Source organism: Myotis brandtii, unplaced genomic scaffold (assembly GCF_000412655.1).
Source record: "Myotis brandtii unplaced genomic scaffold, ASM41265v1 scaffold116, whole genome shotgun sequence".
Taxonomy (NCBI): Eukaryota; Metazoa; Chordata; class Mammalia; order Chiroptera; family Vespertilionidae; genus Myotis; species Myotis brandtii.
The window spans coordinates 1,780,591-1,794,427 of record NW_005354010.1 but is presented as its reverse complement, the minus strand read 5'-3'; the positions used below and the strand labels follow the sequence as shown (position 1 = coordinate 1,794,427).

The 13,837-nt window shown below is 37.9% G+C and overlaps 1 protein-coding gene across 1 annotated transcript in view; it reads right to left on the bottom strand.

Moving 5' to 3' along the window:
- Positions 1 to 4,696: 4,696 nt before the first annotated feature.
- Positions 4,697 to 13,837, bottom strand: part of SLC10A2 (solute carrier family 10 (sodium/bile acid cotransporter), member 2) — a 16,948-nt gene continuing 7,807 nt past the window's right edge. The window contains 4 exon segments of the mRNA XM_005858177.1: positions 4,697 to 6,429; positions 8,289 to 8,446; positions 9,209 to 9,384; positions 10,450 to 10,538. Of these exon segments, the coding sequence (XP_005858239.1) occupies positions 6,302 to 6,429; positions 8,289 to 8,446; positions 9,209 to 9,384; positions 10,450 to 10,538 (551 nt within the window). The 3' untranslated portion in view covers positions 4,697 to 6,301.

The following is a 13,837-nucleotide window of genomic DNA, read 5'->3' as shown; positions in this document are numbered from 1 at the left end:
TAACTATATAAGAGTTGGAGAAAGAGAAAGAAACTAACCAAACAAGCCTTCAGGAAGTGCCAGATGACAGTGAGGATAATAAAAACTGTGGGAGCAGAGAATGAGATAACCAAATCTGAAAATTAAATAATTTTCAGTCTCTCAGTCAATGTGGTATCTGTTATGTGAGACAAAATGATTCCTTTAGAGATATCAATTAAATGCTGGACATCTGATTTTCTCCTCACCTCCTCAGGCTCTAAGTAGATGGAGGATTTTCTGATGGGAAGTTGGATTTAGGAGCAGCTCAAGCAGAGGACCTTGTCTAATGTCCAGGGGGAGGCATCAGTGTTTGGTTTGAGGAAATTTCTCAGGTTCAACAGTAGAAGCTCAAATAAAAAAGAAAGATCAAGTTTCTAGTTGTGAACACAGAGGTGTGGGCTGGAAGTGTGGGAAGACAATGTATGGGGAGTTTAGAGACCAAACGTAGCAAAACTCTTTATAATGTTGGTGATTCATTCATGGCCCTTTATGTCATGGAATTAGCACTTGGCTTATAAAATTAATCATATTATATCACCTAAGTACTTTGGAGATCACTGACACAGTCCATTAAGAATTCCTGGCATAATAAACATATTACTTTGGGATTCTAGTGAGATCTAATGAATAAATATAACATTTAAGCACATTCCTAAGAACTTAGTCTAGATTTACTTGATAAGCTCACTGCTAATAGGTTTGCTCTGTAAGGTTGAGTTAATAATGAGTGCTTAAAATCACACCTGATGCATATTTACTCAATATTCAAAGAATACTCTGACTGATGACTTTTCGTGTATTTGGAAACCCAATATATAAAAAATGTATTTGAAAACTTTAAAAACTATTCCTACACATTAGAATTATATAATTTTAATTCTTATTTCTGTTCTCTTAGTGTCTCCTGATCACTGTATGGCAGACTTCATTTCCATTACAGCAAATGAATAGTGTAATTATCCTTTAAAGACATATATGGTCTGGAGAGAATTAATAACATTATAATTGTGCTGTGTACAGAGTGAAATATTCCAACACATAGCTTGGCAGTAACTATTTGGAAATAAAACAATCCATTCCCTATATATGCAACTTCTGTGCTTATGAACTTTTTATCAGTGGTCTATCTTAAAACATTTTTTAATCCCCACCCAAGGATATGTTTATTGATTTTAGAGAGAGAGGAAGGGAGAGAGAGAGAGAGAGGGAGGTGAGAGAGAAACAACCTTTTTGGTGTACAGGAAGACACTCCAACCAACTGAGCCACCCGGCCAGAGGTAACTTAAAACTTTTTAATGCAAGAGTTGGCAACTTGATGGGAACCTCTTTCAGCTTTGTTGAAAACAAAAAATTGTAAATACCTATTTTTAAAAATGTTTCTGAAACTTGAACTATATAGATTCATTTTCTAGGATGTATACTATAAAAGGCTTTATTAGACTTATCAACTAGCTCTTAGAGCCTGTAACTCTTTCACTTTAACTCAATATTCTCAGAGAGGATTGGGAAAAATGGAATAAATTTTCTTGCTGCACCTTGACCAATAAAATTTTAAATCAGCTTTATTAACAGTATAATATACATTGAATATAATTCAGCAATTTTAAGCTCATAGTTTTATGTATTTTGACAAATGCTTAAAGTTGTGTAACTACCACCAAAATCATGTTATAGAACACTTCCATCACCCCCAAAATGTTTCCTCATGCCTGTTGTAGTCAATTCCTTCTGTAGATTTCTGGCCCCTGACCTTTCTGTTATTATGTTTTATTTCTGGTAGCTGAGTAAATACCTAGGAATGAAATTATTAAGTTATATGATTAGTGTGGGTTTAACTTTATAAGAAATTGCAAACTTTTTTGAGAGTAGCTGTACTACCAGTAATCTATGAGTTACAAGTTGATAGCCTCATCAATACTTGCTAACGGCAGTAATTTTTTTATTTTAGCTATTTTATTGGGCATGCAGTGGTATACGTTGTAGTTTTAACTTGCACTTATCTAACTATTAATAGTGTTGAGCATCTTTTCATATATTTATTTGCCATTGCCATGTGCTTAATTTGCTTCAGTAGCCATTTTTTTGCTGAAGTTTGTTTAAAGTTTTTTTGCTCATTTAAAAAATTGAGTTACTTACCTTCTTATTATTGGATTGTTATATATTCTAGATCAATTATTTTTATAATGTGATTTTGATATTTTCACATATTTAAAAGAAACTTGGAGTTTCAGATTTAGCTCATCTAATTTATGGAGCATGTCCTTCATATTTCCTAACTCGCCCAGCAAAGGCCCTTTCAAACTAATCAGTCAAATCAGATTTTCTGGCCCTAGCCGTTTGGCTCAATGGATAGAGCGTCGGCCTGCAGATCAAAGGGTCCCAGGTTCAGTTCCGGTCAATGGCATGTACCTTGGTTGCAGGCTCCTCCCTGGCCTGGGCCCTGGTCAGAGCTCATGCAGGAGGCATCCAATCAATGTGTTTCTCCCACATCAATATTTCTCTCTGTCTTTCCCTCTCTCTTCCACTCTCTCTAAAAAAATCAAGAAAAATATCCTCAGGTGAGGATTAAAATCAAATTTTCTGCCAGGGAAAAAAAAAATCTGACTTAAATTTTCTATTCTAAACAATACATCAATATGTGTCACTATGTCAGTCCCCTCACATCTGAATTCCAATTCTAAGATAAGCAAAGTTTAGACATTTGGCACAAGTTTGTCATCCTTTGATTAAAAAAAAAATTGTGCTCTTTCAATGTTTCAAACCAATACTCCTTTGTTGGTGCCCACAGGATTATGCCCAAGAGTAATATACTCAAGATACATTTTTTGGGTAAATAATTGAGGATGGAAGTACTAGCATGTTAATGGAGGATTGTCTTTATTCCCATCCACTTTATAGTATTTTTATATTCAAAATATTCCAACACAGTTAAAATACCCCATTTTGAACTTCTTAAAGAAGTATGTGTACAATGAAGAAAGATAAGAAGCCTTTCTTAATCACCAATATTATTGATTGTTCTTGTAGTTGTTGTGCAAAGTCTTTCCATCCTGAACCAATAAACCATAATAAGAGTAGGGATGCTGAGAGTAAGGTATTCCTTTCTTAAGAGAGAGTTTCTTAGATGGAAAACAGTAGTCAAATGTCTTTGAGTAGTCAAATGGGGTTCATAACCTGAATTGCTTCAAGTCTCGTTGATGAGAAATTTTAATGTACTGGCACCGTAACTGAAGCCTGCCTCTCTCTCTCTCTCTCTCTCTCTCTCTCTCTCTCTCCTCTCTCTCTCCCCTTCTCTCTTCCTCTCTTTCTCTCCCTCTCTTTCCATTTTTTTTAAAATTCTCACCCGAGGATATTTTTCCCATTTATTTTTAGAGAGAGTGGAAGGGAAAGGGAGAGACAGAGAGAAACCGGATGTGAGAGAGATACATCGATTGGTTGCCTCCAGTATGCCCCCGACCGGGGCTGGGAGCCTGCAACCAAGGTACGTGCCCTTGACTGAAATTGAACCCGGGCCCATTCAATGCTCTATCTACTGAGCCAAACTGGCTAGGGCTCTCTCTTTCTCCATTTTTTAAATAGGAGATGCTGGTAGTCTTATTTGTAAGTACATATAATACTTTTATTATTATTTTAAATCAGCTATCATCATCACTCCATTTTTAAGTCTTTGATTAATGGTCCTCTAGTATGGTTTTCTTGGGGGACAACCTCAATCTGTATCAGTGGAATACCTAATTATTAGAGTGTTTAATTAAGAGTTTCTTTTAGGTACTTTTCAAAGAACAATTTAATATTTGAGAAACTTTACCTTATTTATATCTCTAGAATTGATAGAATAGTGAAGAAATCTTGACAGTTGTCACAAAGACTCAGAGACCAAACATTACAAAAATTATTTTCATTTATTCATCCTTTCAAATAAAATATTCATTTAATATGATACTCACAGAGGCAATAAAATACATAATTTATTCAGCTTTTCAAAGTCATTTAAAAATAGAGAGCTGTCATTTTAAAAAGCTCAGCTATTTTTCTTCCCTCTAGCACATTAGGGAAAAAAGGCACAACTCAAGACACCACATCATGTAAGAAAGCCAAGTTCTGTCACACTCACATATCTTGATCAACAGGGAGGAAAAACCTGCTTGCTGCAGCTGCTGGCATCCAGGCCCTTGACTATGGGTGTGTGGGAATTATGATATGAATTCACAGGGTGTCTTTAGTGCACCTGCCTGTTGTCTATTTGATGAGAGAAGTGTAGGAGGTACTTCACAGATAGACTGAAAGTTTTCTTTTTGCACTTTTGGAAGCACATTCTTTGATACTCCCTTATAAGAAAATCTGTACCACCTTTTCCTTACTGTCTATAATAATAAAAGTGAAATATGCTAATTAGACTGGACATCCTTCCAGACATCCTTCTGGAAGACCTTCCGGATGAAGCCAGGGCTGTGAGTGAAGCCTGGGTCCCAAGTGTGAGAGGGAAGCCAGTGCCGGCAGCCGGGGGAAGGAAGGCCTACTCTTTTTTTTTTAAATTGTTTTATTGCTTAAAGTATTACAAAGGGTATTACATATGTCTCCTTTTTTCCCCCACCCTTGACAATCTCCTGGCCTCCCCTACCCCCCAGTGTCTTATGTCCATTGGTTATGCTTATATGCATGCATATAAGTCCTTCGGTTGATCTCTTACAGGAAGGCCTACTCTTGCACAAATTTCATGCATCGGGCCTCTACTCCTTCAATAAAAGTTCCTAGTCCCTTGTGATTGCTAATGATGGAAAAATATACGGGTCTTATTCATTTGGAAATGTGCATCTTGTATAAAAAGGTAGAAACGTTACAAGATTACCAAGCAGAATCCCTTCCCCTCTATTGAAAAGCAAATTAAGAGTTAATATTCATGTGCCTATAATACTGAGGTGCACCAGCATATCTGAACTCACAGTATCTAAATGCAAAAGGCCCTTTGGATCCAAAACATTTGAAAGGGAGTCAATGAGGCAGCAAAAAATGTCCAATGGAAAATGGAACTGAGTTAAGAATGTGCCCGCATCTTGCTGCTGAATGAGGGAGATTAAATTAGACACTATAATTGAGAACCCAACATTCAGCCAGGGTTTCCCTCTTGCCATAATAGCCTGCTGCCTTTGAGCAAATCCTCTTTGCTTCCTCACATTACACCACTCACAGCATTCACGGTACTCACTGGGCAATGCCCTTCCTACTTCTGGACCTTGGGCATGTCCTCTTTTTCTCTCAAATACTGTTTAATACTCACTTCCCCCATGGCCCACCAACTTCATTATTCTTATTGCTATTTACTTCTGCACATATACTTGACTCTAGTTATGCCTTCAAATGAGTTTCTGTTATTTGTGCTTTTCCATGTATTAGCCATTATCTCCCATTGAATTGAATTCACCCATTGGAGTGGTGATGTTTCTTCCAATATTTCTACTGTCTTTGCGCATCTTGCCACCTCCCCGCTCCCTGATGCCTACTGTGGAGCTTCGTAAAATCAAATAGCTGTCATATTAGCCAATGTGGACCTGCCTCATGCAGGCAAACCTTGAGGAAGTCCTTCTCCAGAGCTTACAGAATACTTTGCTAAATTCAAGCCATTTTTAAGGAAAAAGTCTAATGGGTGTACAATATCACTGATGAGTATGGTCATGATTCTAATTTGGTCACTGAATTCTATTTAATAACTCATTTCTCTTACTTTTGATTTTGGATTGTCACTTAGAAAAATGACAATCTCTTTATTTTTAAATACAAGAAGTGAGATATTTGCCCATGTTACAATACACAGTTATAAAAATAGGTTGCAACATTTTCAAAATAATAATATGTCAGTGGAAGATGTTCATTTCAATCTTTTTACAATCATAAATACTGGAGAAAATCTTAATCACCATAGTAATAATTCGGTGGATCTGTTATAACATACAAAAAGTCAGGTGCTCATCTCTGAGTTATGAGATTCTGGGTAAGAATTCCGTTCAGGAGTTATGAGGTTCTCAGTGTTATCAGGTTTAGCCGAGGTTTGAAGATATTGTTTTTGGCATATTTCAAAGACACAAAATATTTATTTACATATAAATATTTGTCACATTAAAGATTTGGACCACCAGTCACTTGGTACCCAAACCAATAAATATATAGATTCAGTTGCAATTAAAATTTTCCCTTTTTTTTCTTGCCAAATGTCCCAGCGAAACAAATATTTTAAAATATTGTTATAGTTCTTTAGAATTCTTCTTTTTTGTCCATATGGTGTCTACTTTTCTTGTGCTTGAAATCCTTCATTCACCTTATAGAGCGATGACTCGGAGACTGTTTCATTGCTTTTGCTTTCGGAAAATTCCTGACGGTTTTTCCCATAACATTTCTTATATGTCAAATAAACTAGAAAAAACACATGGGAGGTTAAGCAAATTTTATAATAATTAGCTACAAACTTACTTTGGACAGTGATTATAAGCTATGACTCAAACAGCAGTTTGCACATTCTGTAGGCTGGAGGCTACTTAGAGAGCAAGCACCATTCTAGTTCCATGGATGCTCATAGTAAGAGGAAGGACTGCACTCCAGGCAGACCCAGCATACAATTGTACAGGGTACTTGCTCATGACTTATATAGGTGGTACTCACCAACAACAATAGCAGAAAACATTTATTCTGTACCTACCATCTCCCAGTTATTGTGCTAGTCCTCAATAATTATGTTACATGCAAAGGGGTAATGTCCAAGACCATGATCTCATGGTCTGTGTGGGACTTGAGCTGGAATAACATTCCATCTCTCCCAGCCTTCATTCATTCCTTCCCATAGGAGGGGGGTGGCTGATTGGTGATCAGCCTTCCTATCTTCCATGGAGCTGCTAGTCCCTGGTGACAGCCATTTCTCAGCATATTTTTGAGATGTTTCACTTGGACAGACTGCCTTGCAAGAGGACACCTGCAGTTTATGTGTGTTATGGCACATGTGTGAGGCAGTGGAAAGGGGCAGTATTAACAAGCCCATTTGATCACAGTTTTGAGCCATATTTTCTAATTGTTTTATCTGTAATAAAAGTGCTATTTTATTATCTAAATATCTGTTTTTTTTCTACATCTTAATTGGTTTCAAAGTTCACAGGGGAAGAGAAGGTTTTATTTACTTTCAAATTCCAGTACCTCATAATTATAAGTGGTATAACAATATTGTCTACCTGATAGGGCAATTGTGAACATTAAATGGGATAAAATAGTAAAGTGCCTCCCATGACCCTAGGATAGTGGCCGGCAAACTGCGGCTTGTGAGCCACATGCGGCTCTTTGGCCCCTTGAGTGTGGCTCTTCCAACAAAACACCAAGTGCGGGCGCGCACGTACAGTGCGATTGAAACTTCGTGGCCCATGCGTAGAAGTCGGTATTTTGTGGAAGAGCCACACTCAATGGGCCAAAGAGCTGCATGTGGCTCGCGAGCCGCAGTTTGCCGATCACTGCTAGGAGAATAGTAAGTGCTCAGTAAACATTAACCACTGTTATGATACACAGCTGAGAGAGACAATGTCCTGCTTCAAAGATTTTTTTTTTAAACTTTTATTTTATTGATTTTTTTACAGAGAGGAAGGGAGAGGGATAGAGAGTTAGAAACATCGATGAGAGAGAAACATCGATCAGCTGCCTCCTGCACACTCCCTACTGGGGATGTGCCCGCAACCAAGGTACATGCTCTTGACCGGAATCGAACCCGGGACCCTTCAGTCCACAGGCTGACACTCTATCCACTGAGCCAAACCGGTCAGGGCCAAAGATCTTAATATGTCAATATCAATATCTCCTTAGGTCGGTCCTGAACTTTTCTGATAAACATCCTATATTTACAAAGCATATAAAGACATGCTTTCAGTTCAGGGTTCCTGGAAGCATGTAGACAGGGACACAATAAAATTGTTCTAACAGGTTGACATGCCCCCCTAGCTACTGAGGAAAAGACAGTCAATGGAGAGCATCGATCTCCATTACTTTACACTTCAAAATAATCCTTACCAGAACCTTTAGGTAAAATTACAATTATTTCATCAGCAGCTGGGAAGTCCTGATAATATTATGACTGGCTTTTCCCACCCATTCTCTTTTTCACTACCAGAAAAGAAGGTGTTTAATTTAATTTATATAGTTCATTGCCAGAAAAAGGTTATTTTAAAAAATGCCATATTAGTAACTCCAGGATTTCTTAATGAATATCTGAATGAAACGTGATTAGCATTATTGCTTACCTCCCAAGAATATTGCTGCAAAGACGAGCTGGAAGATGCTGTAGATGAGTGGGAAGGTAAACACCTGGTTGAGCTCCTCAAAGGTGAAGGAGAGCTGGACCACGGTAGAACACAGCTGAGTGTTCTGCATCCCTGTTTCCAAAGCAACCGTGCGGCATCTGAAAGAACGTAGGAGAATATATGTTTCTATTGTTCTGTTTTGCTTTGCTTTGTTGTCATATTACATTACAAACAAATATAATGAGAATAAGTACATATATATGTATATATGTCTGCTTTGCTTGGAGAATAAGGATGCAAGACAATGGAAGAGCTCAACCTGCATGGTCCAGGGCATGGCCCAGAAGAATTTCAGCAAAAGAGAGGCAGTCAGTATTTTCTTTTGGGGAGACTTGCATAATTTAGGAATGAATGGATCAATTTAGAACGACAAATTTAGAAATAGGGTAAATGTTATTACAAGTGAAAAATTTTGAATTTGTCATCCATATTTACAGCTTTACAGGTTGAACTGTATTCTCTCAAATGTGACCTTATTTGGAAATCAGGTCATTGTAGATAAAATTAGTTAAGATAAGGTGATTAGGGTGCACCCTAATCCAATGGGACTGGTGTCCTTATGAAAGGGGGAAATTTGGACACAGAGACATGAATTGAAGGAAGACCATGTGAGGAGAAACGGGAGAAGATGGCAATCCACAAGCCAAGAGGAAAATGTCTGGGATCGATCCCCCCTCACATCCCTCAGAAGGAACTAAGGCTGCTACACATTTTTTTGATTTCTAGCCTCCAGACTGTAAGACAATGCATTTCTGTTTAAGCGAGTCTATTTGGGGTACTTTGTTATAGCCACACTAGCAAACTAATACAAAAGCTATTACAGAAAAAATACCCCAGTTCGCTTTACCAAAATACCATACCTGTGCCAGGGCTGACCAGCTATCCTAGCCAGAAAAAACCCTAGCGAGTAACCAGCCACAGGAAATATTGTTCCTACGATCCACAGTTTGGGAGCGATGATCCAGGCAGATTGGTACAGTATTCCTCCCACCACAGCTATGAGCACGATAAGGACTGCACCTGTGATGGATCCAATCTGGAAGAAAGACACAAGCAGACCCATCAGCTGTGATAATGAAGTTACCCCTCAGTGTCTCCTCACCTGATGGCCATGGTCAGCCCACCAAGAATGCTGGTGCTTGTCCCACATTTTAATTTTTGGAAAAGAAAAATTTTTGGAAAATAAAGCGTCCATGCTTGGTTAGCCTGAGGAAGATGTACTAGCTTGCAAATTATCCCTGTCAGAGATGAGGAAAACACACCCAATAAAAAGTAGAAGACTTGGCTTCTAGATTCCACTCTTCCTGCTCTCCTTGTTTTGATAAGTCATGAAACCTCTCTGAGTCTTAGTTTCTTTATCTGTAATTGAGGATAAAATTTTTCCCTGATTACTTTTTATTATTGTTACAATAATAAGAAAATGGATATAAAACTCTATAAAAGTTAAAGGCATATGCAAACAAAAGCCACTGTTGTTATTGTTTTTCCCCTTTCACATTGAAAAAAGTGGATTTTAGAACTTTTTTTGACCAGAGAAGCAAAGAATACCAACTAACTTATTATGCTTTCTGACCAGTGGAATACAGCTTTGTCTATATCTATGTTTATACATCTATGTCATCTATGCCTATATCTATAGCATCTTTATCCATATCCATATCATCTAGCTAGAATATAGTTGTTGTAGGGAAATGAATGGTTACAAATTAGTATCACCTACTAATTACCAGGCACAAAACTACCATATGGATACAGAGATAAGAAAGATATGATCTATATTTTAAGGCCACGGTATAGATATATTTTATAAAACAAACCCACATAAGAGAGATAAGAGCAAAGTGCTGTGGGAGTGCAGAGTATAGTAAAACCAAGAGATGATGTTTGAGTTGATTATTCCAAAGGGTGAATAAAAATTTGCCCTGTGGATAGAGTGGAGAAGGACATTCTAGAAGAGTGGACAGCATGGCTAATAACGTTAATGCTCATCCCTGTAGGGTTGGGTTTATACTACAATGAGAAAACCATTGTATAGCTGGAAAGACCTATCATTTCAACTGTGGAGCAATTGATTGTGCAGCCTATAGCATGGGCCACTTACCTTAAGTATGATCTTGGCTTTCTGGGGCCATTTGTGATTAACAAACATTCCAATGGAAACAGGAACAACAAGAGCCACCAAAGACGTACCTGAAAATGACAGAAGAGCAATTTGATCAACAGGACACAGCACAAGGAAAGAGGAAAACAAAAGAGTAAGTAGCCTGTAAAAGGCTTGGGTAATATATCACTCTCCTTGAGAACACAAAACAGAAAAAACAAACACACACTCCTTCCTTATTCACTTCAGTACCTAATTTAATATTACTGAAAAGAATTGATAATATTGATATAAATCCTTTCCCTAAATCTCAGGTTAATTTTTAAGCGTTCCGTATACTTCCAATCACTATATTTTGGTTTCAATTGGTCAGAATCTTGCCTTATTTGATGTTTGGATCCTTATATTCTGGGAAAATACCTTTTCAGTGTGTGTATGTATGTGTGTGTGTGTGTGTATGTGTGTGTGTGTATGTGTGTGTGTGTGTGTTCTCAGAGAGACATAGATCATGTTTTATATCTGTCTGTTACTTCATGGTAGTAGAAATAAAAGGAAAAGCTCAAACTTCTCCAGGCCTTCAGTGGGCTAATGACTTCTGGTTAAGACTGACTTTGGTTATTCAAATCTATAGACGAGAGGTGAGAGAATAGATGGAAAAGCATGCTTTAACTTTTCTGTGAGATAATGTATTTGGTCGCCTCTCAAACAATTATATTCTTTGCAGGAACGTGCTCACCCAGCCAAATAAAAGAGTCATACTTCATATTCACCGTGTTAAATTCACTGCTATTCTCGTGACATGTGGTTGTTTCTCCATATTATTTAACACTCATTTGTTCAATAGCTGCTTTTATATAATATAGCATCAACAATTTCTAACTTCTCATGGGCCGTTTCTTTTTTAAACATCCTTTTAAATCAGTAAGAGAAAGCGGAATTGAATAATGAAATTCTGAAAGTAGATGTTGCTTAGTACTAAAGTAGATTGAACTAGGACTGAAAAACAAATTCTACATTCCAGGTCTGTAAATATGACTTTAAAATGAATATAATAATGATAAAATCATAATTTTTGTAGCCTTTGGTGGCTAAAGGTACCAAGAGCAGGACAAAAAAAATAAGATGACAAGGAGGGTAAGGAAAAAATGAAGGAACAATAGATACGTAAAAGGATCATTTATAGTTATACTGGTAAGAACCCTCAGAAAAATCCCCATCGGGGATCCTTTCATCCTGCTATTTTGGGAGGAGCCTTCCTCCCCTGTCTTGGGTCTCCAGACTATTCCCTAAATTGTGTGAAGTTTGTAGGCCTTGAATTAAAACATCTTAATATGTATTCTTTGTACTGTGGTAGCTTAAAACTAGGTGCAAATACTGTGCTTAGAATGTGTGTGGTTAGGTTTGGGAATGTATTTCATGTGTCAGATCTGTGCAAAGGCAGCCCACTCCTGTATTTGAGCCCGCTTTATCTCTCTGGGACCACCTGCCGAAATCCAAGACAGACTTCCTCTCCTGACCATACGAAGCCAGGATAAAATTTTTGCAGGATTTGAAGGTGATTGGAAAAGGCACTCTTAGCCTTTTACACTGAGAGTGTGTGGCTCCTACCTGCAGAGGTGGGTTGTCCTAACTCTTTACTCCTCAGTGTACCAGAGCTCTTTCTATTTTCTTCTCCCAGACTCTGTTTATTTTCCTTATTCCTCATATGCTTGTGCTTTCTGTCAAATGTCTGTCTATTCATTGGCTTACAGCTACCCTCTTTGAACCATAACTTGGTATTTAATCAGTTTACACAGCAGATACAGGAGGAAAGAGAGGTACAAAGAAAAAAGAGAATAAAAGAGAATGGTAGATGGAGGCATGTGGTGCAACTTGGACCCATATAGTCTCAGAGGTGAGCCTTATTTGCAAATTGTGGGAACTGTGAAAATCAATAAGCCCTCCGAGCCGTGGTTCCCTTGTTTGTGAAATGGGTAAAACGTTGTCTGTCTCACAGTGTATTGTGAGAATTGGGTGGTGAAATAGATGTACAGTTCACGGTACTGGATACTCTCAAATGTAGGGGAGAGAGGAGTAGAATGACAACTTTTACTGCAGTGTGTTTTCAGTGGAATCAGCTGTACGAGCTACCTCCTCCTCCACCCAGATGTCATCATCTGAAGGGGCTCAGCGGGTGTTTATTGAATTCCTCAAAGCATGGTGAGCACCGTGAGGGAGCACTGCGAGGAGCCTGTGGGAAACAGTCTTGCCCACAGAGCTATTTCCAGCTCCCTGGTCATCTTGGACAAATGAAACAGTTACCATGAACCTTACTTTCCTTATTTAAAAAGTGGCGATAACATTTTTTGAAGGAATTAGATTGTTTGTTTTCTACATTAAAGGATTAGAAAAACCAATAGCAAGAACGTTAGGTTGGAAATAGGCTTAGCAGAATGGAGAGTCAGCAGAGTTTCTTTGCTTTTCAAACTCTCATTTAAATTTTCTCTTCTATTTTCTGTATTCTTCCTTTTATTTTTTGCATTTTACTTCTTCTTTGGTGAAGTAAAATACTAATTACTCTTTCTCACTTTCTCTTCCTTTCAAAATATATTCACATTAAAGGATGTGATTTTCGTCATTCACATCATAGTTAGAATTACTCACATTGCTCGGGCATTTTCCAGGAAATGCATACTAAGAAAATATTTTAAAGCTTAATTTTTTAAAAAAATAATGAGTTATAGAATTAAAGCTCTTCATTCCACAGACAGATCCTTTGAGAGGCCTACAATGTATACCACTCAAACTGCATTCTTTAATTTTAAAGAAGGTGAACTCCAAGGGAGCAGGCTGAGAGCTCAGGCGGTTATAGAGGGTCATTCTAAAACTGGTTGCAACAGGATATTATGTCTGATATGGAGGAATTCCCAAGGGGTCACTAGAAGGACCTTGTAGGGAAATCCTATACTGAACATGGTGTGTCAAGGCGGACTACTTTTTAAAATAATCCCCCCCCCCTTTTTTTTTCTAATGGTCATGGTAAAAGTGGAGAGAGAAGAGACTATCTGAAAATATTGTAATACATATTGTCCCCAATTAGTATTTCCAAAATTCATCCCAAATCACTTGCGTAGAGCTTTAAATCATGGTTTATCACAGAAAACAATCTTCCTTAGAAATGGAAGGGCCGAAACCGGTTTGGCTCAGTGGATAGAGCGTCGGCCTGTGGACTGAAAGGTCCCAGGTTCGATTCCGGTCAAGGGCATGTACCTGGGTTGCGGGCACATCTCCAGTGGGAGATGTGCAGGAGGCAGCTGGTCGATGTTTCTCTCTCATCGATGTTTCTAACTCTCTATCTCTCTCTCCCTTCCTCTCTGTGAAAAATCAATAAAATATATTTTAAAAAAAA